The 25,723-nt window shown below is 49.9% G+C and overlaps 1 protein-coding gene across 6 annotated transcripts in view; it reads right to left on the reverse strand.

The window, feature by feature from the left end:
• Positions 1–292: 292 nt before the first annotated feature.
• Positions 293–25,723, reverse strand: part of NF2 (NF2, moesin-ezrin-radixin like (MERLIN) tumor suppressor) — a 67,333-nt gene continuing 41,902 nt past the window's right edge. Inside the window, exons 8-17 of one of the 6 annotated variants that reach the window (XM_019743080.2) lie at positions 25,160–25,294; positions 22,073–22,147; positions 20,765–20,878; positions 18,068–18,190; positions 17,120–17,337; positions 15,672–15,777; positions 14,263–14,390; positions 12,253–12,418; positions 11,087–11,131; positions 293–603 (exon numbers count right to left, since the gene is read on the reverse strand). In XM_019743080.2, the coding sequence (XP_019598639.1) occupies positions 11,096–11,131; positions 12,253–12,418; positions 14,263–14,390; positions 15,672–15,777; positions 17,120–17,337; positions 18,068–18,190; positions 20,765–20,878; positions 22,073–22,147; positions 25,160–25,294 (1,101 nt within the window). In that variant the 3' untranslated portion in view covers positions 293–603; positions 11,087–11,095. Of the gene's footprint in view, positions 604–8,939; positions 8,996–9,383; positions 10,672–11,003; positions 11,132–12,245; positions 12,419–14,262; positions 14,391–15,671; positions 15,778–17,119; positions 17,338–18,067; positions 18,191–20,764; positions 20,879–22,072; positions 22,148–25,159; positions 25,295–25,723 lie in introns of those variants that run through there. The other 5 variants (XM_074321860.1, XM_019743081.2, XM_019743079.2 and 2 more) reach the window with 5 other exon arrangements.

The following is a 25,723-nucleotide window of genomic DNA, read 5'->3' on the forward strand; positions in this document are numbered from 1 at the left end:
ATGGGCTGTGGGCAAGCTCCCCGATGATGTGTAACAGGCAGGCGGGCGGGCAGGCCGCTCTGGGCCTGGGCTCGAGGGGGCCATGCTTCTTCGCATGCCAGTTCCTTGCCAGGGGAGGAAATGAATGCTCTAGAAGCCTGGGGGTAGGGTGGTGGCGCCAGGCTCCTGGTATCCAGGGGACCTATGCACTTCACTCCCCATAAACACTTCCCGGCCTGGGCTGGGAGGCCAGCACTGGAAGGTAAGACGCACAACTCAGGTGACTCCAACAAAGGACATACAGGATCACACATTAGACGAGGAAAGACAAAAACTTCTTAAGAAATTTAAAGACTCAGGAGAACTAGAACCCGAGAGAAATCTCTGCAGGGTCATCGTTCCAGGCAATTGCACATGAAGGGGGTTGGGTTCTCCGCTCAGCTGGGGGAAGGTCCAGAGCTCCATGGAAGCTCCCAGCCAGCCCACCTACGGGTGGCTCCCACGGTGTCTGACCCATCCTGCCGGTGCAGGGAGCAGCAGAAGTGGCAGGTCCAGGGGTGGCTGAGTCACCTGCTAGAGCTCTTCAAAGAAGGCCACTCGGGATTTGGCGCTCTGCAAGGTGAGCTGCAAGGAAGCAGAGAAGAAGGTGAAAGGGGGACTAGATTTCTGCTCTTTCACAACAGGACGCCATCCTGCCTGGTGGACTGACCTCCAAGATGGTTTGGAGTGAAAAGGAAGATGGTTCAAATAGATGTTCAAGAAGCTGGTGGTCAAACCCAAATAAGTTTTCAGATTTGCCGCAGGACTCAAATTAGGAGGTGACAAATGAGGACATGACAGGAGAGGTGGCTAGAGGGCAGAAGCATGTTGGCAGGAAAATGTCATCCACATTGCCGTTTCACAGAGGGCAGATCCCTAGCCAGTTTAATAGGTTCTCACATTCCTGTCTACAAGAGCTTCCAAGGAGCCTCTTGGGGTGCTGTCTGGTGGTGCAGCTTGGGCTGCTCAACTTCCTCAGGGCTCAGAAGACCAACTTGGCAGAGCAGGTGGCTCAGTCCTCAAGCCCTGGGGACACCTCTGGGGCAAGGCAACGTGGCCTTAGGCAAGACAGGCCTGCGTCAGATGAGGAAGAGCCTGTCCCTTCCACTTCCGGTTTCCCAGGTAGCTCCAAAGCAGACTTGCCCATCACCTGGCAGCTGAGAGGGGGTTTCCATCCACAAGCTGGGAGGCAATGAGCTTTCGAGGTGGGGCTTGTTTGGGCAGGGAGACAGTGCACGGGAGGCAATCCTCTGCCCAGAAACTATAAGGCCTTCCCAGTGTCAAGCTCTCGACATGGCAGATAAGGCATTAGAGTTTACGAACTCCTGCACTGCTGAACCCCAATTCCCCGACTCTGTGGGCCACTTCCCAGGATCTCCCCACACAGAAGCATCTGGCACAGGCACCCTCCCCCAGTGCGCCACTCCCTGCTCTACCCCTGAAATCAACTACTTGGGCAAAATTGTCTGTTCCATATCCAGCTATGGGACCTCATAGAGTTTTCAGGGAGGGGGACACAGTACACGCTGTTCCATCTTCATATCCCCAAACCACTCACATTTACATGGTGCTTAGCACCTACCAGGAGCTCAAACAATGTTTGTTGAATGAATAAGGTATAGGGTTATAATGACAGTGAAATGGTGAGATGTGTGGGAAAGGTGAGATGTGCACACGGGCTGAGAAGGCCTAGGAGCTTATTCACTTCTATCACCACCAGCTCACTGTGTGGCCTCAATGGACATCCTTGAGCTCTCTGAGCCTCTTTCCTCAGAAGTTACACCACAGGGGCAGGCTTGACGGTCTGGCCCATTCCCTTGCCCTCTGGCAGTCTCTGAATCCGAAAAGTCCTTAGTACCATTCGTGGCTTTCCGATGGAAGGGGGAGGAAGACGTCAAACCATCAAACAGAGCATTTCACCATCAAAGACAGGCGGCATCAGTGTGCGCAAAATGAAACAGCTTGAGAGCCGGCTCTTTAAATTGTGCCAAATCTTTTGGCCTTGAAGTTCCCGATTAACAAGCTGAATGTGGGGAGGCATCTGAGCTGTTTTCTTCAGTGGAACCCATTTCAGAAGCACTTTGGAAAGCCCAGTTCTTGATGGGAATGGAGAAAGCTTTCATTTCTTTGCTGAAACTGAACTCCCTCTAGAAGGGAGTTGAGTTTGGATGGGTTTCTCCCTAAATGCAATCTGAGGAGAAGGGCCAGGAGTTATGGGCTCTGTGATCATGGGAACCAGGATGGTAACTGGGAAAGCAAGAGAACCAGAGAACCACTGGGACAGAAATCCTCTTGGGGGAAGAGTTTAAATCAAAAGGTGTAAAACCCAGTGTCTCTGCTCAGGTTTCTCCCACCCTCTCAAGAAGACCTCAGGCGGGCTACTCAGGGGACAGGGGACCTGCAGGGGACAGGGCCTTACCCCCAGCCCTTCCACCCACCAAGTTGCACACAGGCATAGCCAGACTACTTGACCCAAAGCTGCCTGAGCCACTGACCAGCTGGGTGGCCCTGGGCACGTTACCTGCTCTGGCCTCAGTTCCCCACCATGAAGTGGTGGTGGTGGCAGCCCCTTCCTCACAGGGTAAGGTGAGGAGTATCTGGGAAACGCTGTGAAGCACTCAGCACCAGGCCTGGCAAACAGTGAGAACTCAACAGCTGTTATTACTAACAGCAGCGTCACGTTTCTTCCCTTCCCCCAGTTTCTTCCCCTTCCCTGACGCTGGCTCCTCTCCTTCCAGCAGCGGAGAGTGCAGAGTGCATGTTAGAAGGGGCTGCAGGTAAAGGCAGGGTCACATGCTGCGCTGGCCTTTGTGGCTTCTGAGGCAGGCCAAGTGGATGCCCCCGAGAGTTCTGGCCACTTCCCCAGGCAGGAAGCCCAGGCTGTGGGGGCCTCCGCGAGACTCCTGCCCATTTGTACATTGTCGGCTCCAAGAATTCCTGGATCCTCTACCCAAGTTGCGTGCTGGCTGTCCCCTCGAAGTGCCAGGGGAGGGTTTTGGCAGCTCTGGCAGCACCAGGTTCCAGTTATTTGAGCATGCGTTCGCTGGGACGCAGAGCCCTCTTCGGATGGGCAGGCTGCTCCCCCAAGCCCTCTCCTCAACCTACCGGCAGCAGCCCAGCCCCACCTCTTATCTTGCAAGAGCAGAAGTTGTACCCCAGGCCAAGGAAGGTCCCGAGCGAAGTCAGGGACTCTGGTCCTGTACCAATAGGAAAGCACCGTAGACACACAGCCTTGGCAAGAGGAGAGAGTACAGTCTTCCAGAATGCACTTGACTGTTAGAGGGACAGGCAGAGCCACCGGGCAGAGGCAGCTGATGTGGCAGCTGACACTGAGGGTACTGGGAGGCCGGGCCTCAGCCCCCAGCAGACCTTACTGTACAATTCGCGGCAGTTCCAATTCCATCAGGAATCCTGTCGTGAGAGGAAATGACCACATGAGCCCCCTGTCCCCTGCTGAAACCCTTCTAGTTACCACCGCGGTCACTGCCTGCTTCCACCTCAGCAGTGTCCTTTATCTTGGACATTCCTCCCGAGCCAGCCAGCACGCCGAGTCTGACACAGGAGGGCACGGTGGGTGCTGGTGGTGGGGGTGGGGGGACAGGCAGGAAGAGGAGGGTCTGCAAGGACAAGCCTGGGGCATCTTTCCCCCAGGTGGGGATGCAGTGGCCCAGGGACAGGGAGGTTTTCTAAAAAGAACTCAGGAGGCGTCCCCTCAGGCACCTGCCAGCTGTGCTCTGGCCTCCGCTCAGCCTCCCACCGCCTACCGCCCACTTCCGCGGGCAAGCATTGCTCACCTGTGGGATCCTTCACCACCTGCTCTTGCTAGAAAGCTCACTGTCATATTTACAGTACAGCTACAGGCAGGCGGTATTCATAAAATAGAAGGGGAAGGCTCAGAGGAAATGGCACAAAGCTAGCTCTTCATAAAATAAATGTTCTCTGTGGGCCTTCTTTGTATACTCATGAAAATCGGCTAACAAGTGTTCTGGTTTCCCCACCATCCCTCCACCCAGAGGTGGAGCCCACGTCAGTGTTTGGTCCACCTTTCTGCTTAGTGCCCAGCCTGGCTCTCTCCACACGCACACAGGGGTACCGCCGAGATGACCCAGCGAAGGCCCTGGCCTCCAGGATGTCACACTGGGAGAACGGCAGCCAGTCCTGAGTCCCACCCACCCCCTGCATTCCCTTTCATGACCCAACAACACCCCTCTGCACCCCCCAGCCAGACCTACTGGTGCGGGGGAGGGCGGGCAGTGTGTCCAGGAGGGAGGCGAATTCCCCCAGTTCAATGGGGTGTGGGCTACAGGCCCACTGCTACGGCCAATCTCCACGGTTGTCTGAATTTCATAGGAGGAGAAAAGCCTAAGTAAGTAAGCAGGTAGAGAAACGGCCTCACGGACAACGGCTGCAGCGTTCCGAGGCCTGCTGCATCTGCTCCACCTTCTTGGATTCTTCTGCGGACAAGTGGGGGACGATGTTTGCCACGCACTGCCCAAAACTCACACAGCATCCTGACAAAGGCCAACCAAAGGAGTCCTGGGGGTCGTCCCCAGTGCCTTCGGGAAGCGACAAGCCACGCGGGCTCTGTGCAAAGCCTCCAGCCACAGCGCTCTTGCCAGCTCCCCAACAATGACTAAAAGGACACGAAGTCTCCTCACCAGGCATTGGCTGCCCCAGTGCTTCTCTCCTCCAGCTGTCTCTTCACATCTGATTAAAATCAGCCGTGTGAATAATACAGGAGGAATTAAGTTCTTTCTTGACTGAACCGGCTGTTCGAGTCTGTCACTAATCCAATTCCATTCTGAGACAAGTTTCCTTTTCTTTCTCTGCTGCAGCTCTACACGGCTTGGCTTTTATCTTACGGGGGCTCAGCTCCACCTGTTGAGCCTGCCCCTTGCTTCCTGCCCAGTATCGACAGACACAAGTCTGGCAGAGTCACCTCTCCTCCTGTTCATTTCTCCATCAAAGTGCCAATTGTTTGTGACAGCCACCAGGCTGTGAAAGGGCAGGAGAGGGAGCCACTTGGCAGAGCCAGACCTCCTAACGCTACCCAAACTTTGTGTGGTGTGTGACCAGAGGGACACGTCCACCCAATCCAAGTAAGTTCAGCTTCAGGAGTCATGTCTGTCTCCTTACAAAGACAGGAGGCTGGCTCCTCTGAACCGTAGGAAGGACCTGGTACCCAGCAGGTTCTCCCTAACCCAGGCCTGCAGGAAATATGCAGACTCACTAGTGCTCGCTGGGGGAGGATTTCAGGTAGCCCCTCAAGATACAAGCATCTGGCACCTGCATACTCCTGAGAAATGGCCCCAGGGTCTAGAGACAGCAAGCCTGGAAGGCACCTGTGACAAGCACCAGGCTCACGAGTGGCTCTTAGCCTGCCCCGCTCCCCCCACCCCCGCAGGGGAGGGCTTCCAGCTGCACAGGCTCCTCCAGCATCCGTCCCAAGAGTGCCCCCTGCTGGAAAAACACAGCAGGGGGGGTGGCACTGCCAACTCTCCCCCCAGCTCTCCTCTAAAAGTCCTTTTGGGGGTAACTAAATGTATCTGGGCACAGAGCCTGCAGCAGCAAGGCTGCTTGATTAAGAATGAATTACACTTTTCATCAGCACATAGAGAAAATTGATTCACAAGGCTGCATTGTGATCATCGGGTTCCTAACGCAAAAGGGGGTGGCGTGGGGGGCAGGCAGGACACAGCGTCACTATGGCTATCCAGATGAGAGACAGGAAGCTCTACAATTAAGCTGGGAGAACAAAACTCATCAGAGTGCCAGGATTCCTCCAACTAGTCTCTGGAGCCCTCGCCTCCATCCACTCATCCCAAGGGAGGAGGGAGCGGGAGAGGGAGAAGGGAAGGTGGGAGGGGGCCAGCTAATTCATGTTAAACAATAAGACCCACAACGCTGAACCCATTTTAGATACTAACCTAATAACTCCAGGTGCTGAGACTCTGCTTGACCCATAAAAATGCAGTGAAATTGAAATGCATGCCCTAAAATCATGTGATACTTCCCCTCTGCTACTACATATGTATTGAAAAGGAAAGGCGGGGGGAGGGCGCGGATACCAAAGGAAACGCAGAGCCACCAGGTGAAAGCCAGCTCTGGAGCAGAAAGGTGATAGGCAAACCGAGCAGCAGCAAATTCCAACACAATCTTTGGCTTGGAGCTTGATAAACATTCCGCTTTCCAAACCTGAAATGAGGGCAGGGCCAGTGAAGGGGGATAGCTGCTGTAAGCTGGCCAGAAAGCTTTTCTGCCATCTTGCTAGTGACAGCTTGCACCCAAAAGCCATCTGGGGATGTGCATGCGGAGAGAGCTATTCACACACTTATCCCTAAACAGAGGTGGGATGAAAGGCCAAGTCTATTCCAGTTAACAAACCAATTTGTGCTCTAGAGAGAAATCTGCCAGGGAGAACCCAGAGGGTCCCTTTTGTGTTATTAATCCTGTAGGGACCTAAAGCAGAAGATGGCTGGAAACTGGTGTCTGCCCCTGTGATGCTGGCAGGACCCTTTGCTACTCCATTCTTCCACCTGGAAAATGGACTAATCTGCCCTATTCACCTCATTGGGCAGGTGGAGGCTGATAGCTCTGAACACTCTGAGTGAGCACCTTAGGAAAAAGGTGCAGATCTACTGATGTCATTCTCAAATTGCCACTATCAGGAGGGAAATCACGGAAAGATCATAACAGAACCTGAGCCCGCAGAATGAGTTTGCATCCTATCTCTTCCCTCCCACTGTTGCAGTAACAAATCAGGTGCCGGAGGAAAGCTGCACTGAAACATATCTTCAGTGCTGAGGGACCAAATGGGATGTTTTACTGCATCAAATAAGGCCCAGTAATATCCTCAGGCACTTCTAAATGGCTATAGTAGATGCCAGGAGGGCAAGGCAGGCTTTACAGACTCCTCCATACCCCCCACAGGGCAACTGCTTGACGGGCAAAGTCTCCCAACCAAAAAGGCACTGGGTCGTGGTCTTTTGGAAAAGAGGCTGGTAGAATTTTCTATCTGGAGAGCTTCCAGAAACAAGCAGGAAAACCCTAAGCCCTCAACTGTGAAGAGGAGCCGGGCGCTGGGACATTTCGCAAGTGCGTGTGTGTGTGTGTGTGTGTGTGTGTGTACGTGCGTGCGTGTCAGAGAGAGAGAGCCCCCTTTCGGGCTGGGCCCTGGCATCACACCCAGGAGGGGCGCACTCCCTAAGACAGCCCAGACCTCCAGCACCTTCCCTGTGCTTCCCAGAGCCGGAAGAGTCCAGATGGCCACTGCTCTCTCTTCTACATGTTCTGCGTCCACAGCTGGTGCAGCTGTGCTCCTTGCTAATCCTTGCTCCCCACCCCACTCCCATTCCCATTCCCCTTTCTTCTCCCCTTCCCTCCCTCCTCTGTGGGGTTCCAACAACAACAAAGAGAAGGTCCTGGAGCCAGACAGCCAGTGCACTGCCTTTTATGTCAGGGCAGAGGATGGTCCACGAAACAATGCTGTTTCCAAAGTAGGCAGAGCCACTGGGCTCCCATGATTGGGGTCAGGGGAAGGCTGAACACATATTAACCACACATGCAATATGAACTGTGTAGCAGCCCTCTTTGAGGCAGGCGATGCAGACCAGAGGTCACCAGGGAGGCTCTGGCAGTTTGCTTTAATTGCAGGAGACGCCTTTCACGCATATTCGATCTTGCCCTGTGATTTATCACTTCCCCGGGTGTGTTAAGTGTTCTACTTCACTTCACCAGCCCTGCATCTCCAACGGAAGTCTGCGCAAATTGAAGATGACATTGGACTTTTATGTCTTCCTGTTCCAAGAGAGGTGGCTAGAGCTTCAGATAAATGTCACGGCTCCTCATTCCTGTTCCTCCACTGGCGGAAACCACAGCTGGACCTCGGTGGTCCAAACCACTTACTAATAAAATAAGCTAAGTTCTACGACCCCTGTGATTTCTCATCTGTCGATTTCCTTTAAAATTCTGTGCTCCCTCGGAGGCTACGGGCGCAGAAACGATGATAAATCTGCTGCCACTCAGGACCAGGGAGTGAAACCTGTCCCTTGAGAGGGGATGAAAGCAGGGCCCTGAAGTGTGTATGCTCCAGGACTGCATTTTCACCTCCAAAGTGTGTTGCACAGCTCACTCACACCTGGCCACTGCTCACCTCATCAGCACGATGGCTCTGCAGGCAACAAGATCGAGCCAGGACACCTGTGTCCCCGTCCCCGGCCTCACTGCCGGACCTCACGCCCTCACTCCAAAACACACAGATGCCAGGAATACGTGTTGCTGCCACTGCCCCTGAGAATGAAACAAATCTAAATTCCCAAGGGTGGCTTTCGATTCCTGGTGACTCTCTGACTCAGATGCAAATACCAAACCAATTGCACAGATTATCAATTGGGAAAAAGTGGAAATGTGGGGAGTTAGCAGAAGGAGAAAAATATACCCTTGCAAACCCAAATCAGATAGTAAGCAGGGAAGTTAATTCTGGCTTTTTAAAGGTTTTTACCTTCAGATACGTGGAAATTAATACAATTAGTGGATACACGTATCACAAGTGGTGTACGGAAATGTGGTGCATTCCTCACCACAGGCTCACAAGCAGATCTGTTTCTCACATATTTTTAAGCCCTAGCTGAGCACTTATGTGTATTACCGCATTCAATCCTCACAACAATCCTGGGGGGTAAGGACCAGATGACAACACTGAGCCTTACGAGAAAGAATTACAGAGAAAGAAAGTGGCAGAGCAGTGTCGCCCTAGTTAACTGGACTGAACTGCCTCTCAGCATTCCCAAGGGAACATGGCAACCCCCTAGTAACCCAAGGGTAAACCCTTGGAATTAGCTTAAGTGTTCCCCAGCCCCCAGAGGTACCACTGAGGCAGGTGAGACACTGAGACCTCTTGGTGAGGCAGAAGATTACCGAGAGCAAGGAGGAGCCCGGATCATGGTAGATGGGGAAACCATTCCATCCTTGTAGAAATCTATGATCAAAAAACATTAAAAACACAACAAAAATCAATGCAGGCTGGTTTGAACCAAGATTAATGAGCTTTCAGAATATTGGAAACTCTCCAGTTCACCACCAGCCTTTGCAGTTCTCATCCCAGACTTTCTTGATGGAGCTCTGCCCTTGACATTCTAGGTACCCACACTTCCAAAGCCTGCAGTGGTGTTTCTCTCCAGCTTGGCTCACTTCAGCCCAGACTGCAGCAGCCACAACCCCAGAGCCACCCCAGCACAGGGGGGTGGCAGGTTGTCAGTCCTGGCCACAGGGACCACCAAAGTCTAAAAAAATGGAAAATGCATCAAACTTGACGTGGAGCTAAAACTACCACTATTAAATCCAGTGATGCTGAGACAACTCCAGTTGTATTGAAAGCCAAGTCCGTGCTTTTATTAACCCTTGATTCATCAGAATTTTTGATTAATTGGAGGCTGGCAGCCTGCTTTGAAAACAAGTTCATATGAAGACATTAAAAGAAAAGCCTTCTGTATGTCCTAGCAGCAGGACAAATCTGACTACAAATCAAACCTCGTTTGTCTATAATAATAGCTCAGTGAGAACTGACAGTCCGAATCAGGCCCCTTGACGCATTTAAGAGCTCTGAATCGTTACAGAGAGAGGAAAGATGAAATCGTACCAAGGTGAACAGGGCAGTCACATATGGGAAATATCTGACAGCACAGGCTGCAATAAAAAGGGACTTTCTGCTTGCCCCTGTGCGAGCCACCAAGCCCAGGAAACGAAAGTGGACCCAGCCAGGGTCCTCTGGGCGCCCTGGGGTCACTACTGAGCTGATGATCCCCCTGGCCTGCCCATTCCGGTGCTGGTCGTCCCTGCTCAGCGCATGCACTGTTTGGTATTGGGGTGTTCCAACACCAACGTGTGGTAGGAAAGCTGAAGAAATAGGAGCCCGCTAAATAAAACCGGGGTTTATGCCATGGGTTCTTGGAACCACTGACAGTTCGAATTCATCTGATAATGAGATCCATCTGGGACGTTAATAGCTAACCTCTCTTGCTTGGATAACAACCACAAATGGGATCTATTTATGCCAGATCTTATTTTTTGGTAGAAAGCTTCCAATGAGCTTGTTTTACTCTAGTAGCAAAAACCACGGCGAGGACTCCAAAGGACACATCCTACGTAACTGTCAGATGTTCTGGGCCTCATTGGCTTGGGGACTTCTGGGGATTAGGTGAGGAGCAGAGGCAGGATGTTGTTTTATTCCCGGGCATAATAACGCCTCTCCCCTGCCTAGGCATGTGGGGACAATAACGAACTGTTGCGGAAGGCAAGCAGCCCTCATTCAATTAATTCTCTCAGCAACCACTGACTGCCCGTCTATCGGGTGCCCGCAAGTGCACTGTCCCAATATGCGTTCACTCGGATGGCAGCTCCGCCCCAGGCTGTGGAGGAATTGAAGCAGAGACGGCCTTTTGAGCGCTGACGGACAGACGGTCCACTGAGACTGACTACACATCAGACCCCTGTGCTATTGGTTTGCTTTACTTGACAAGGAAAATGGATGTGTACAGAAAGGGGAGGCTGTAACGGAAATGAGCGAGCAGGGGCAGCCTGCTCATTCCATGACCAGAAGCTGTCAGGCATGACCACGGGTCTTCAGAGGCTGTCACCACATGAAAGGTCTTGATCCTGAGTTAAAGACACCGCTCTTAAAAACACCCAAATTTACCCCATTTCCATGCTAGGGTTATTATCTAAGAAATACGCCACCAAGACAAAGGACTTTTAGACAGACCTGACTGGACAAGAAGCAGTGACCTTCTCCAGCCCAACAGTGACACAACATGGGAAGGACGACCGGTCCTACAGCCACATGACATGCTCTTCAGAATGAGGCTCTTCTGGGCGCCTGGAGGCTGATCTGGCCCCATAGGGCGGACGCCTGCTCTCAGACTCAAAGCATGCTTCGGCCAGTACCCAGGCACCACCTGTCCTCGGGAGGGCGCAGCATGGCCCGGGGACAGAGACAGGCAAGCTCATGCATGGGTTAGTATCACAGAGGGCAGTACCATCACCACATACAGAGTACCTGGGAATAACCTACTTTGAGGATTCAAATGCAGATAGGTCTTCTGCCTTGGGCTTGAGGCTAAACCAGCAAAATAAAATGAAGAAAAACAAAAACATACCCTGTGATATCAACAATGCCACGTGTGCCATTTGCAAAAAATGCTCAGACAGGCCTGAAATTGTGACAAACGAGTTCATGTGTTTGTTTTTATGGCTTGGAAATGGGTCTCTCCAGCTTTCAGCACTCTAGGTTCCTGTGGCTGAAGCCCCGGCTCACTGCAGCAGCCGCAAAGCTGAGACCACTCCGGGTGCCCAGATGAGTAAGTGGGGGGTGGGGAGGGGTCTGGGGCAGCTCCTCCGAGGCCTGACTGGCTCACTGGCCGAGTCATCATTTCACTTCTCTGCTCGCGGGCTGAAGCCTCAGTTCATCTTCCGTTTTGCTAATTGTTTAATAATTTGGTTTTTGGAAGGGAAATGCAGCAAATGACAGAAGCCAGAGGAAAGAAGAATGTGGAACATGGAAAGGTCTTTCCTTCTAGGTTACACTATTAAAAGGAATTCTCCACCCGCTGTCAATACTAACTGCAGTCAAGAGAATTCAGGGCTCCCAACTGTACCTATGAATGACGGCAAGTAGATGCAGATATCTTAGAGTTTTCAGACACAGCTTAACCACTGAAAACAAATATTCCTGAAACTGGGAGACCATTTTAAGGGCTAAGGTAAAGAGGAAAACAATGAAACATATCTAAATTCAGAGTTTCGTTTTTAAATCAAGAACAGAATTTTATAATCCTTGCCACTTAAAAAACACAAAAAGGCTAGCGGGAGAGTCCATTCTCAATAGCCTCCATCTCATTTCGCTTTCTCATTAATTAAGGCAGCTCCCTGGGCATAACTCCCCTAGGCTTAAAAGACAGAATTGGTTTACTGCTAAATGATGGATCAAACCCCATCCAGTAACAGTGATTCATTTCATCATGAAATGCTTGTGTTAAAAGCTCCCCTTCCATCAAGCCAAAGGGTTCACAGTCACTGGCAGATTAAATTCCCTTTTTGGCACGCATCAAAAACTTTCCTCAACTAAGTGCATATAAAAAATGACAACAGTCGAATGACTTGGCTACCGAGGAAACCAGACGCCAACCTCACATTTCATTAATGACTGTCCTGATCAGCGAAAGACAAGAGACTTGGTACCTTTTTAATGGTGTTGTGCTTGCTGCTGGTACCACCCCGGTCCGAGTTCTCGTTATGTAGAATATCCAAGGCCGTCTCCCTCTCTTTGAGTTTCAGCGCCTCGATCTCAGTCTTGAGTTCGTTGAGCTGCTCCTGCAGGTGCTTGCTCTTCTCCATATATTCCACTCTGCCAGCAAGAGGACATGGTGCGTCACGGCTTTGGCCCCAGGGAGACACATATCAGGGTTGAGATGCTCCCGACCTACAAGCCACTCGGCACAGGATCCAGGCTCTGAAGCCTGGGGTTCATGTCTCTACTGGGCCATTCACGGGCCGTGGGAGCTTGGGCCAGTCACTTAACTGGTCTGAATCTGTTTCCTCGTCCATAAAATTGGGATAATGATCACAGGGCTGTGGTCAGAATTAAATACAGTATAGGAAAACCTTTTTCTATTCTACTGTAAACTCTCATAAAGTGCTCTACAAATCTCAGTTGTAATAGATCGTTTTTCATCTGTACAAAAACCAACACATGAAACAAGCCTCCTGACATTCAAAACCATCTTGTTTCAACCCTTCTCAGAGAAGTAATTCCATTCAAGTGACCTTTTCTGACTGACTGTGGCCACATCGCTACATCCTTCCTTGTTTGGGGATGTCATCTCCTAAAGATGATGGACACTCACTCAGCCAATACCAGGAAGAAAAAAATCCCCACCATCACTTGCAGGCAGAGGCACTGTGTCTATGATGGTGAAAATCTGGAAATCATCCTCAAAGGGTCCAACTACAAGGGTATGGCCAGACAAACCATGCAACACAAACACCAAGGAATATTCTGTAGTGATTCCCATGCGAGTATATGGATTCCGTCAACGTGTGCACAGGTAGCTAATAAGTAAGGAAATAGAAACTAGAAGGTATCAGGACACGGGACAGGACGTAGCCTCACCCTAATCACAACCACGTGACACTTAGCATGCCTAGACAATGGCGGACGGCTGGAAGGGGAACTCTGACAGCAGACACCACAGATAGAGGCTCTGGTTCTCAGTGTGAGAACCCGAAGAGCCACAGCCCGGCTCATGGTTGCCCACCCTGAGATCCAAGGAGATGCAGTCCCAAGAGGGCTGTCCCGAGATACCGTATAAAATTAAAGCACAGAGGCTCAGACGGGCTCGGAGCTGAATCCGGTGATGCAGGGTGAGTGCATTAAATGCTTCCAATCTGGGTTCTCATTTACAAATGAGAACACTAAAACCTAACTTTGATGTCAGTTTGATGTTAGTTAATGGGAGTGAAATGAGATAAAAGCTAAAACACGCTGACACCCAGGCACTCAGTACGTGGCAGCTATCATGATTGTTCTCTGGCTAGCAGTTGGCAGAGTCAGCCAGTTTATCTGCGGCTGGGAACTAGGGGGACCTCGGTTATATCTCCTCTGCAGTGGGACTCCTTGCCATCTCGGATCCAGTTCCACTGACCAATGCAGCAGGTGCTACTGTGAACCGGGTATGCAGGGCTGCGCTCAATGCTGCCCCACACAGCAGGGGGGGCCCAACCCAAGTGTTCCTTTTCCTTGGCCTCAAGCCTGAGTTTCTTCTCTCTCCCCCTCATTGTAGACATGGGATGCTGCAGATCTTAGCTGCCAGAGAACACAACCAGGAAACATGTTCTGTTACTATGTTAGAACATTAGCACGTGCTCTGTTACCAACAGAGCACAGCAGTCTGACCAACTCAGAGCTCCCAACAGCCAGTCCTATACTTGAGGTGACGTTTTTGAGCCGCTCTCATCTCCAGGTCACCAATCAAGTGTCATTTTCATCCTGGAAGATTGAATGCTCGTCTGTAGGCCTTCACTTCTGATTAGGACATTCTTCCTCCAGTGGGTGAGAACAGAGCAAACCTTTGCAGGAGCTGGCGACGGGCTGTGGCAGTGACCCTCCACTGTCCCCAGGCCCAGACCCACTCACTCCAGCTCACTGGCTGCCCCCAGCAGGGCACAGGGCTGGGGAGACTACGTACGTACTTCTCTTTCTCTATCTCCATGGAAAGCCGCTTCATGTCCGTATCCTTGAAGTCGAACGACAGGCTGTCGCCAATGAGGTTGAAGCTTGGCGTGTCAGGAGGCAAAGGTGCTGGAATCGGGTTCATGGGCTATGAATAAGAAATCGCCAATTAGGAGGTTCGCGTTCTACAAGAACAGAGGGGCACTGCTGGGTTAACCACCGACCCTCCAGTAGCCACAAAAGCAGTGGGGACGGCACAGGCCCTGCCCCCCAGCACCACCCTGGCCTCCCATCACAACTGTCTTCTTTGAGCTCAAGTCCTATTGATGAGAATTTATTCTACTGATACAGCCGCACGTACGTGCAAAGATTTATGTTCTGGGATGTTCAGTGCAGTGTTTTTCATAATTGCAAAAGAAAACAGACTAAATACACAGCCATAGGGGACTGGTTAGATGAAATACAATCCATCCATACGATGAAATATGATTAAAAACCCGATATGGACAATCTCCTCCGGGGTTCGTTTATTTATGTATTGTTAGAGCAGTGTATAAAGTTAGTTTCAATGCGTGTTTTAAAAACACACACATCCCGGGTGTCTGGCCCAGGGTAGCCCTCAGAAGACTCCAGTCCCAGCTGCCGTCTGCCTGCAGCTGCCTCAGAGATCCCAAGGAAGGACCACTGGTGCAGTCGACCCACAGAGCCATGAGAGAGAAGGTTGTTGGAGCCATGTGGCTGGCTTCGGATGGCTTGCTGCATGGTGATAGATAACCAGAACAGATGACAATAGCAAACTGCTTACATTTCCCTCCACCTCCAACCCTGGGCAGCTCATGCCTCTGTGCCCTGTGCTGCCTGCCTCTGCTGCATGCATGTCTGTGCTGTGTGTGTGACTGCAGTGCACTTGCCCAGAACACCCTGTTGTCTCCTCCCCACCTGGCTGGTAACCACTCACCCTTCAAGAGTCAGCCCAGGCACCTCCTGCCCCTCCAGGCTGGGCTAAGCTCTCCTCTAGGCACCTGTGCACCCTGTCTGTATACAAACTCAATTCATGTTGCCTCCAAATTGAGTTTGGAAGCTGGCTCTTGCACAGCAGATCATGTGAGGTATACAGAGTATCCGACCAGAGCTACGATTATGGTATACAGTACATACTGGTAGTTGAAGATTATATTCAGCTTGGCACTAAGAGGTTAGAGATCAAGTTCTCTTGCCTGTTATCTAGGCAACCAGAGAGGTGACTGACTAGCCCAAGGCCAAGTGGCAGACCAGGTATTCTACCCCGGCCCTAACTGCAGGCTCTCTGCTTCACTCATTCTGCCATGTGTTTGCTTGAACGGTCACCCTGAAGGCACTGCCAGGTGAAGTGAAGGGCTGGGAGGGAAGGGAAAGTGACCAGGTCTTGGTGGCCCCCACCCAGGCTCACCGGGTATGTGGGCTTGGTGGTGATTTCCAGGAGCTTTTGCTTGGCTCTTCGCTCTGCCTCGCGAGCTTCCTGAAGGTCCTGCTTCAGCTGATCGGCCTCCTTGGCCCTGCACGGAAAGGAGCAGCCATCAGCTCCACAGAAGATGACAGGTGGAGGGAAGAGACCCCTTCTCCCTCTTATCCCCCTGGACAGGAAGGACCTGCGTGCATCCCAAGGATGGCACCAGATCAGGCAAACAAGGATGGTGAAGGGGTGGGGAGACATTTACATGAAATCAGAACTTCCAAAGCAAGGACAACATTCCCAGGTAGTATTCACTTCAACTGGAAAAGCAGGGAAGCTAGTGCGAAGAGTCAAGTAGGAACCTTTGAAATTAGGGGAGGGGGAGGGGAGTTGGGGGAGGGCACCGAAGCTTTCTCTGCTTCAACTCTGGGTGAGTGGGATGGGCAAAGGAACAGTCTGGTGGATCAAAGGTCTTATATTGGATCACAGAGGGCAGGAAGTGAAAGAACTGATTCTTCCCAAGCCCCAAGTAAAACAACTACAGGTGAGGGCCAACTTCCTCAGGCGCCATCACTGGGGCCTCCTGCTTTGGTGCAGGTCCTTGCCCTGCAGGACACAGAACCCAACCCAACATGCCTCACTCATGGGGGAAGTGACCTGAACACAGAAAGAAAGCAGCCCGGGAAAGGGCAGGAAATGAGGCACCATATTTGCATAATGACATGAAAAAGCGGGGAGGACAACTGTAGTGAATGCACCCTGGTGGCGAAAAGCCAGATTCAGGTATTCTAAACGAAGAATCAAATGCTGTGGAGAATGTGCCAGTGTTTATCTGAAGGCTGCTGGACCAGAACAGTCCAGAGCCTAGAATAGTCTTAGAAAAGTACAGGCGACAGTTCCATCCTTCAACTTGTTCGTGAGCCGCAGCATCCTGGCCAGAGAGGATCCTATCACTCCTCTCGCATCTACCTCAGGAGCCTTAGCACCAAGCAAGGGCTGCAGGGAAGTGGTGCCTAGTTGCTACGTTAAATAGCTGCTGTCTCCCCACGTGCCCCCTAAATTAAAAGGGAAAAGAACCACATTTTTTAAATATAAGAAGAGCCTCCTTACATCTCCTCAGCTAAAAGTTAAGTCTGGGGATATGCTCAATAGTTTTCCTGCAAACACAGCTATCAGAGGAACAGGGGCTTATCACAAAGGCAAAAGCATGTCCACTCAACAAAAGAACTGTGTTCCTGTGTCCCTTCCCCTAGCTGCAGCTGCAAAACTAGATTAAGCACCAGTCCCCACCACCCTGTCAAAAGAGGAACCATTCCCCTGCCCCCGAGATGGAGAAGCAGCTTGAGTACCGCTGCAGTCAGACTCCGCCTCGGGGCAGGGTTAGGGGTGAGCAGCCCCTCGCCCGGGGCCCAGTGCCCAGGATCGCCTGCCCCCCGACCTCTGACCTCCTCTCTGACTCCTCAGCCATCTTCAGTGCCAGCACCTCGGCCTCTAGCACCTTCTGCTCCATCAGGCGTTTCTCTTCCTCGGTCCGAATGGCCGTGGCCTTGATGCGTTGCATTTCCTGTTCGGCCTCTGCGGCCTTCTGTGCTAGGAGTTTTGCCTCCTCCTCAGTGATTTGGGCCTTTTCCGCCAACAGGTCAGCCGTCTCCTCAGACCGCATCTGGAGAGAAGAGCACCGCCCGCTGGAGTGGGGATCACGTGCCTGTTGTCCCACCAGATCTGACCTCAGACCCTCAGATCAGCAAGCACCAGTCTCGGATTCCTGAGAGTGTCCTCTCAGATGACACTCTGCAACAGATGACAAGCCACCCCCCTCCACTTATCAGAAGGGCCCTCAGGTTCCATCCATAGGGCACTATAAGAAAACACCTTTTTGGAGTACCCACTTGAACAGAGGCTTGTGCTTTATGAGAGAGAAAAACCAACTTAACTCTGTTCTACTTTCCCTTTAAATCAGTGGTTCCAAACCAGTGGAGATTTTGTCACCTGGGGGGCATGTAACGATGTTTGGAGACATTTTTGCTTGTCACAAATGGGGGGTGAGGTTGTGCTACTGGCATCTAGTAGACAGAGGCCAGGGACATTGCTCAACATGCTTCAATGACAGCTCCCACCACAAAGAACAATCTGGCCCCAATGTGAGTAGTGCTGAGGCTGGGAGGCCCAGCTTTAAAGGCAACCCACAGTGAAAGTGGAGTTTGGCTGCACAGAACTCAACCTAAATCTGCTTCTGCCAGCACAGGTGGAAAGAAAAGGCACTGATTTTTTGTTTTTTTAATCTGAAATGTCAAAGCAAATGTCACTAATTTGTGATCCTGGGGAGGTCTAACTCCAGCAAACCAAGCAAGTCCCCGTGTAGCCTCCTGGGACCCAGACCCCTTGGAAATCACCAGTGCTTCGTTGGCCATTGTCGCTTCTTCTTTCATCTGCAACAGCCTCCTCTCCAACTCGTCCCTCGTGCGTTCAGCCTCCTCCCTCATCTGCTTCTCTCGAGCGAGGCGCTGCCGCTCCATCTGGGGAGTGGGGGATGAGAACAGTCACTGAGTCACGGGGCTCATGACCTATGATGCCACAGGGATCTGAGAACACCCAGTGTCCAGAGTCTCCCCTTTGGGGACATTTTTCTTCCAGTAACCAGTGTCATTCTTGTCGCCCACCACCCTCTGTCCTTCTAAGCCAGCTGCAGAGTTGAAACTGTGTTCATTAAAAAACATCTAGGGGTGAATGAACAAATGAACCAAGCACAAAAAACCAAGCCCGGTCTCTACCTGGATGGAAGGAGGCATTCTTACATACACGCTGTGTGCGGACACAGCCACCTTGCCAAAATCCCTTTTGTTGGGAGACCTCACATGGCTCTGCCCTATGGCTGACAGGACACAATGCAGGTTCCGTCTCCCTGAGATGGAGCCCCAGAAATGGTTTTCTCATTCGGTTGGATGAGCCACCTCGCCATTTGTAATCTATATGCACCCCTCCCACACCGCTTCTAATTTCATCAACAATAGCTCCACTCTTGCCTCTGACCCGCGGAGAAGATGGAATCATTCTGTGTGATGCATCAATAGTTCACACATTGTATTTCACAGGAGGAAGCTGCAGCAGCCATACCACAGACTCTCACAGCCTCACGCAGAGGCAACTCCTGGGCCAGGCCTGCGACAGGAGGGAGCCAGGCAGGGAGCAGAGCCCCCATGCTTAAGGCACCAGTACAAAGCCGCCACCACCACCCTTGCCTTCTGGATCACTGTAGTAATTGGGCCACATGCCGAGCTTAATAAGGCAAACAAGCACAGGACAAGTGCCCCTCTCCGTGATCCTACAGTACTCACTGAATTCAGAAAGGAGAAGCCAGAAGTGACCACTGCACTATTTTCCTCCTTAAATAATTAAAGCACATTTAATTACTTCTTGCTTCGATCTTCTTGCAAACACAAGATTTCTAAGACTGCTGCTTTTTCTAAATACGAAGCCAAAAAAAAGGAACATTGGACTTCGAAGGAATAATGCAAAGACAAGCAGTAAAATGCTGTAAACTCTTCTCCAATTTTCCTCTTGCAGGTCAATGAAAAGCTTGGCCAATTTGTTCTCTAATTTCCATCGTCTTACGATTTCCATTAGGTGGATAACTATATTTCCATTATTCTCCACTTGAAAAAAGCGCAGGCTATCCCCTCCATTGCCAGCACTGCACTCTCCCTGAGACCTCCACCTCCATAATAAGGGACCTCCTGTTTGCAAAGCAGTTTAAGCTACAAAGATTTTCAGGTTCAATACGTCCTTTGATCTGAGGCAGAGAAGAGGTATCAATAGCACCACGTGACAGATGAGAAAACAGGTCTAGAAGGTAAGTCATTTACTAGCATCAGATACTAAGTGTCACATCTGGCTCCAAGGTCAGTGTCTGTCCAGGGGACATGGCGCCCCTGACCTGCAGTTGCCAGGTGCCAGGGATGTTCCTCTGCTGTTCTACAGCCAGTGCAGGGCTGCTGGGGTGTGTTCATGCTCGTCTCTGCCACAGCCCAAAGGCCTACACTCAACTTGCCATTTTCAGATCTCTCACTTCTAAGCGTTGCTCTGCCGCAAAAGAGGTCAGAGGGGGGGCTCTTCTGAGAGTTGCCACTGTGACCCTGTGCTGGCTCAGGAGCATTTCTCTGTGCAACAACAAAACCCATTCTACCATCCTCAAAGCATCCCAAAGAGTGCATGTATGGCCTGCCGTCTCAGAAAGCAAAACGATGGAGAGCTGCAGGCACACTGCACCACACTGGGCATTTCACTCTGATTCTCAGGCCCGGGAGCCTGCCTGGCCGAAGTCCCCAGATCGGAGCGAGCTGCACACAAACTGACTATTAGACCTCCGAGCCTGCAAGGCCTGAGGGCAGCCGACTGCAGCTGCTGCTCCTCTATCTAATAGTTCGTCCAAAACCACAATTAATATTCTCAGCAGCAAGGCTCAGATTAGTTGAGTAGATTTCGGTGAGTCGAAATGATCTATGAGTAGAAAACAATGATGTAGATCATCCAGTCTGCTGATGGGCACTCCTGGCACCTCCCGTGGTGGGCGCCGTGCCGCCTGGGCTGATCTACAGTGAGGAAGTGCAGCCGGAGTCTAATTAGCATTCCAGCAGCAGGCACGAAATGCTGCCATGCATTCTATCACCATCTCATTAGAAAAGGAGACGTCCAGGAAAAGGAGACAGGCAGGCAAAAAGAAAGCTTAGCTACACTGGACGAGAGATGGATGGATGGATGGATGGATGGGATGGATGGATGGATGGATGGATGGATGGATGGATGGATGGATGGATGGATACATGCAGGCTATCTATTCCTACTTTACTTACTTCACTTCAGTGGAAAATAACTAAAGACATTTCTTTTAGATATGCTATTAGAGTTTATTCCTCATTTCCAGAGCTGATACTCCACCAGCTGGGCATCAGCCAAGAAAGACCCAAAAGGGATAAAATAAGAGTAGGCACATCCGTGACCAAATGACTCCAGTCCGCCCACCACCACTCCTTACCTCCCAGGCCAAGACCACCACGCAGCGACAACAGCCATCCAAACCTGGTCTTGCTCACCTGCTTTCTAGCTTTCTCCTCCCTGGCCTGGGCTTTCATCTGCTGAACTTCCAAAGAATCAGCCTTCCTTCTCCTCATGAAAAGATCATGGTTCCCGATACAGAGCTGAAGAATCTGTGGCCATGGAAGCAGGAGAAATGTCAAACCCACAAATTAACTTGGCTGCCTACAGCTCACCGGGGCTACTGCATCTCGGTCTGAGGGCTCTGTGGGCAGCAGAAAGCCTGAGAGGAACGTGTGGAGTGAAACACCAGAGTCCTACTTACTGATGGCCTCTAGTGCTCTCAGCTCTGCACACAGCAAAATAAAGGTGCCTCAGCTACTGCAGGGGACAAAAATTACCAAAAAATCGAAGAGAGGAATAGAAGACACTAGCATATCTTCTGGATGTGCCTCACTCTGCTAAGTCAAGATGTGGTTCTGTAGATCACGGAGGATAGGAAAGGTCACTCAATAGGCTGGTCTGAGACAACAGGTTATTTGTTTATATGGAAAAAAATAAGTTAGATCCCTCCCTTACACCGCATGCAAAAATCAACTTCAGAATTATTCAAAACTTAAAGGCGAAGATCAAGCCCTTGAAACTTTATTTGAAAAAAGGAAAAATGAGTCACAAACTGAGAGAAGACATAACCAACAAAGAAAACAATCCAAGAGAAAAATGGCCAAAAGACACGAAACAAGTATTTGATAGAAGAGACAAAAAGATTGGCCAATAAATACACAAAACGATGTTCAACCTCATGAGTAAATATAAAGATGCAAATTAATATGACACCGAGATACCACTGTATATGCACAAGATTGGCAAAAATTTTAAAAGACTGATAATACGATTGTTGAGGACATAAAGCAAAAAGAAGTGTCACCCACTACTGTTGGATTTGTAAAATAATTCACCTTCTTTGGAAAAGAATCTGGCATGATCTTGAACGTGGACATACACTACAGCCCTGCAGGTTTAGGGCTACATGTACATATTCTCTGGACCCTAGAGACAACATGATCACCCTTGGAGGAGAGAGAGGGGGAACTAGCTAACATGAGTGGTTTCAATACACTTATCCTTTAATATTTATGAAGTACTTCAATAAAAGTAATTTTTAAAAATCCTTCATCATAAAATTTAGGTTTAACTCTTTAGATGAATCTAAAGAGGAGAGTCTTTCAGGCGTATCAGAAAAGCATATCCAAGTGAACTATATTCTATACCTCACAAGATACCACTCTGATACTCTTTCAAAAAAGGCATTTGATTTCTCACAAAAACTACAGTTATCAGTAATAAAAACTGGGATTCCAACTTACCAGCTTATTAACACGAAGCTTTGAGGAGTTAAACTTGAAGACATCGATTTTCTTATCCAATGGTTTAATAGTAAACTGAAAGGTGGAAGGAGAAAACAGTTTCAGTCTGACAGCCTAGCACCAATTGGGACATTCCACAAAAGCAGCCACCTTACTGGCAAAGATGCAGCACGAGGCTGTGCCTTCTCCTGGCTTCCTGGTGCCTGGGCACTAAACCGCGGTGAACGACAAGCATTTGAGGGCACCGAGTCTAGTGCTGGGGAAGCTCAGGATCCTGGGAGGTGTGCTCTCGGCACCAACTTAGGCATCATCTAAACCTGAAATAGGAACCCTTGACGGGCCCAACCTTCAGGCCAACACTGAGAGGGCCACCCCAGAGTCTAAGGCACAGCCCTGACTTCAGGAGGCTCGCAATCTGGCTTGAACTAGACCAGCAATAGTCAATTACTCAAGAAATTACATCATATATTAGTGCCTCATTGGGTAGCATAAAGCACAAATGTCCTGGGGGGTTCAGAGTAGATCTAGCTTAAGTAGGAGGGGACGTAAGCTGGTTGTAGATGAAAAATATGAGAAGCTAAAAGGTAGGATGGAAGGGCATTCTGGACAGGGCAAGCGATAGAAATAAGGAGATGGAGAAATGAGCAGTGTGGGTGTGAGTGTGAGTGTGAGTGTGAGTGTGTGTGTGTTTGTGTATGTGTACGCCATTATTTGCTCTTTGATGACAAGGTGATATGAGCTTAGATCGAGAGGAAGGCAGGGGTGATGAGGTGGGCTGAGAGTAGCCAGTCAGAGGGGATTAGATTTGATGTGACAGCTACAGGGAGTCACTCCAGGTTTCTGAACATGGGGATTATTAGATGAACGCTGAAGGAATACAGTAAAGTGTGAATGAAGATGAATGGACTGTAGTGGAAGCGGAAAACATAGTTCCTGAAATCAAAGGGGAGAGAAAGATGAATGATAAGGATATGGTGGTAGCTTAGTGTGAGAACCCAGGGCCAGAACACTAGGCATGGCAGCGCATATAAAGAACAAATGGCAACTGCTGTTCCCAACCATTCCTGATGAGACCAGACAGATCCTCGATTTCAACGATGCACTTAAGAAACGGATATTCATTCCCAGGAAAGACTTGCTAAGCAGATAAATACATTTGGAAGATACATTCTTGGGTGTTTCTTTCTCATGTTATATTGTCCGACAGGGGGTTAGCATAATGAGGAGAGAAAATGGTCCTTTGTTTAGCTTTCGGTCAAGTTAACTTAGCAGCGGCGTTGCTTGTGTAGGCTGCAATTTGTGAATTTCGTGAGCTTATTTTTGGCCCTGCTGTCAAATCCCAGAGCTGTCAGCGGGAAACCACAAGTAATGGGGAAACCGCAGGCTCTGCGCCATGCCAGGGTGCACTCAAAGAATCAATGGATCACTTAAAATAAACCAACATTTCTGTTTTGACAGCATGGCTGTCATACTTAGCTACTAAGATTACTTCCTATTATGTCAAACCAGCTTGGAGTCTTCTCACTGTGCGAGTTATTGACATGATAGAACATGAGGGCGCCTTGCCCCTGGAGAGCGTATATTAGACTTTCTTGTGTCAGGCCATTCTAGGGGAGACTTTAATCCTTAGGTTCTGCGAAGAATGAGTGTTTCGGGAGCCTTTAGCACAAATGTGTGGCTGAGCCGTAAACAGACTTTATAAAATTAGAGATGAAAAGCGACTATACCACGGCACACCTACTACTACTTTAAATCATGTGGAGCTTTCAATTTAAGGACTTTCAAAAATAAACACCTAAATGCTCGTCTCCTGGGCTATTTACAAAACTTTGAAAGCCAGAATATTTTAAGAAGCTCAATCTGTCTCATGGAGCATGGTTGAGTAGATCTCAACCATGTATTAGAAACAAGGGGCTGGTGTTCCTTTCCCCGAGTTGTTCCGAGGAAAGAGAAAACAGGAAATCTGCTCGGGGTGGGGGCTGTGCAGGCAGTAACATGAGCCGCCACTGTTACTCACACATCCTCAGCGTCCTGACTGCAGGCTCCATACGCCTGCCTGGGCCTGCTCTTCTCTGCCTGGTGCCCTGTGCCCTCAGGGCTTGTCCTCTGTGCCCCACAGCAAAGCAGGGATGTGGCTTCAGGGAACCTGGAGCTCAGCCCCTATAATTCCACTCACCAGACGCAGGTCACTTGATCCCTCTATATCTCTGCTTCCTGATGTGACCCAGATAACCAAAACTCGGCCCCTACTCTTCGAGCAGCAGCATTCTTGTGAGGACTGAAGCAGAAGAGTAGGGGTGAGTGCTTCTAAGCAGAAGGGCGCTACAGCACCATCACCTTCGTGGCCAGTCCCTCACTCTGCAGTTACAGCCGCCCAATCGGTGCTTGACTATAACTTCCTTGAGGGCTGAGACAGGATTTTCTACATGTGTGTTTCCCCTACAAAACCCAACATAAAGCAGATGCTCAATAATCCCTTTAAAATGAACAAAGGAGGACTGAGTGAACAAACAAACGAATGTAGGATTACAGTGTTTGGGAAAAGGTTACCATCCTATTTAGAAATATTTGAATTCTAACTTAGAGTGTTCATCTAGGTTATTTAAACTTATTCTTAAATTTTTAAAAGCAGGTTAACCTGATACCATTATTTATATCATTGCTGATATCATACACACACACACACACACACCCCCACATGTATCAAGCACTGGACACAGAGAGAGGGTTTAATATACACCACACTTAAAATACAAAGAGAATTTCTCACCAGCAATAGAAAGCCAAGTAATAAGAAAAGTTACTTTTTGTTTTATTTACTGTTCTTTGGGGTTTAGTCCTGACAGGTTGAGCTTCCCAGCCTCTTGTTAGTCAGCAGGGAAGGGTTAGTGATGCTATTTGAAAATAGGGTGCCAATACTGTGCTGTAAATACTATAAAAACCAACAACTAAAACCCCGAAGCCTGGAAATGAAAGGATTTTCCTGAGACAGGAGAAGTCTGGCTGGGGATGCTACAGCAAGGAGGAGAGGTGGGGAAAGCCCTTCTGCTGGGCCACTGGTGCACTTGCAGTACAGACATGTCCTACCTCTTTGTCACTGTACGAGATGTTTCGGATTTCATTCCACGGGAAGGAGATCTTGGGGGTCAGCCTGTTGTCGGGGTCATAGATGTGAAGCCCCAGAGCATCCACTCCAAGCAGCAGCTCTGTGCCCTTTTTATTCTGTAGAGTCGACAAAGAACAGCCACTGTCAGCTCCTGCGAGGCTCGAGATTTTATTCAATTTCTCAAAAGACCTGGCACACACTGTTATATATGACAAGTTTCAACAGGGCCCAACAGAAGTCACAGCTGTCTTGTAACCCAGGGGGCCTCCAGCTTCCTGAATTCGGGCAGGCAGAGGCAAAACTATGCCATTCTTGTGACTCATGTGTTCCACAGAGGGCCCACTAAGGCTCCTGTCACTGGCTATCTGAGCATTGTTAACCTCTAACTAAATAATCAGGTTATAATAGATGTAAAATAGAAATCTGTAGGAGTAATCATTTCTTATATTAAAAGAAAAGGTTGTTGGACTACCTGAAAGAAAATTCTAAGTGTTGGGATCAGAAGGTCTTATTACATGTTAAAACATAGTCTTAATGGGATAAAG

Source organism: Rhinolophus sinicus, linkage group LG16, assembly GCF_036562045.2.
Source record: "Rhinolophus sinicus isolate RSC01 linkage group LG16, ASM3656204v1, whole genome shotgun sequence".
In the NCBI taxonomy this organism is placed as follows: Eukaryota; Metazoa; Chordata; class Mammalia; order Chiroptera; family Rhinolophidae; genus Rhinolophus; species Rhinolophus sinicus.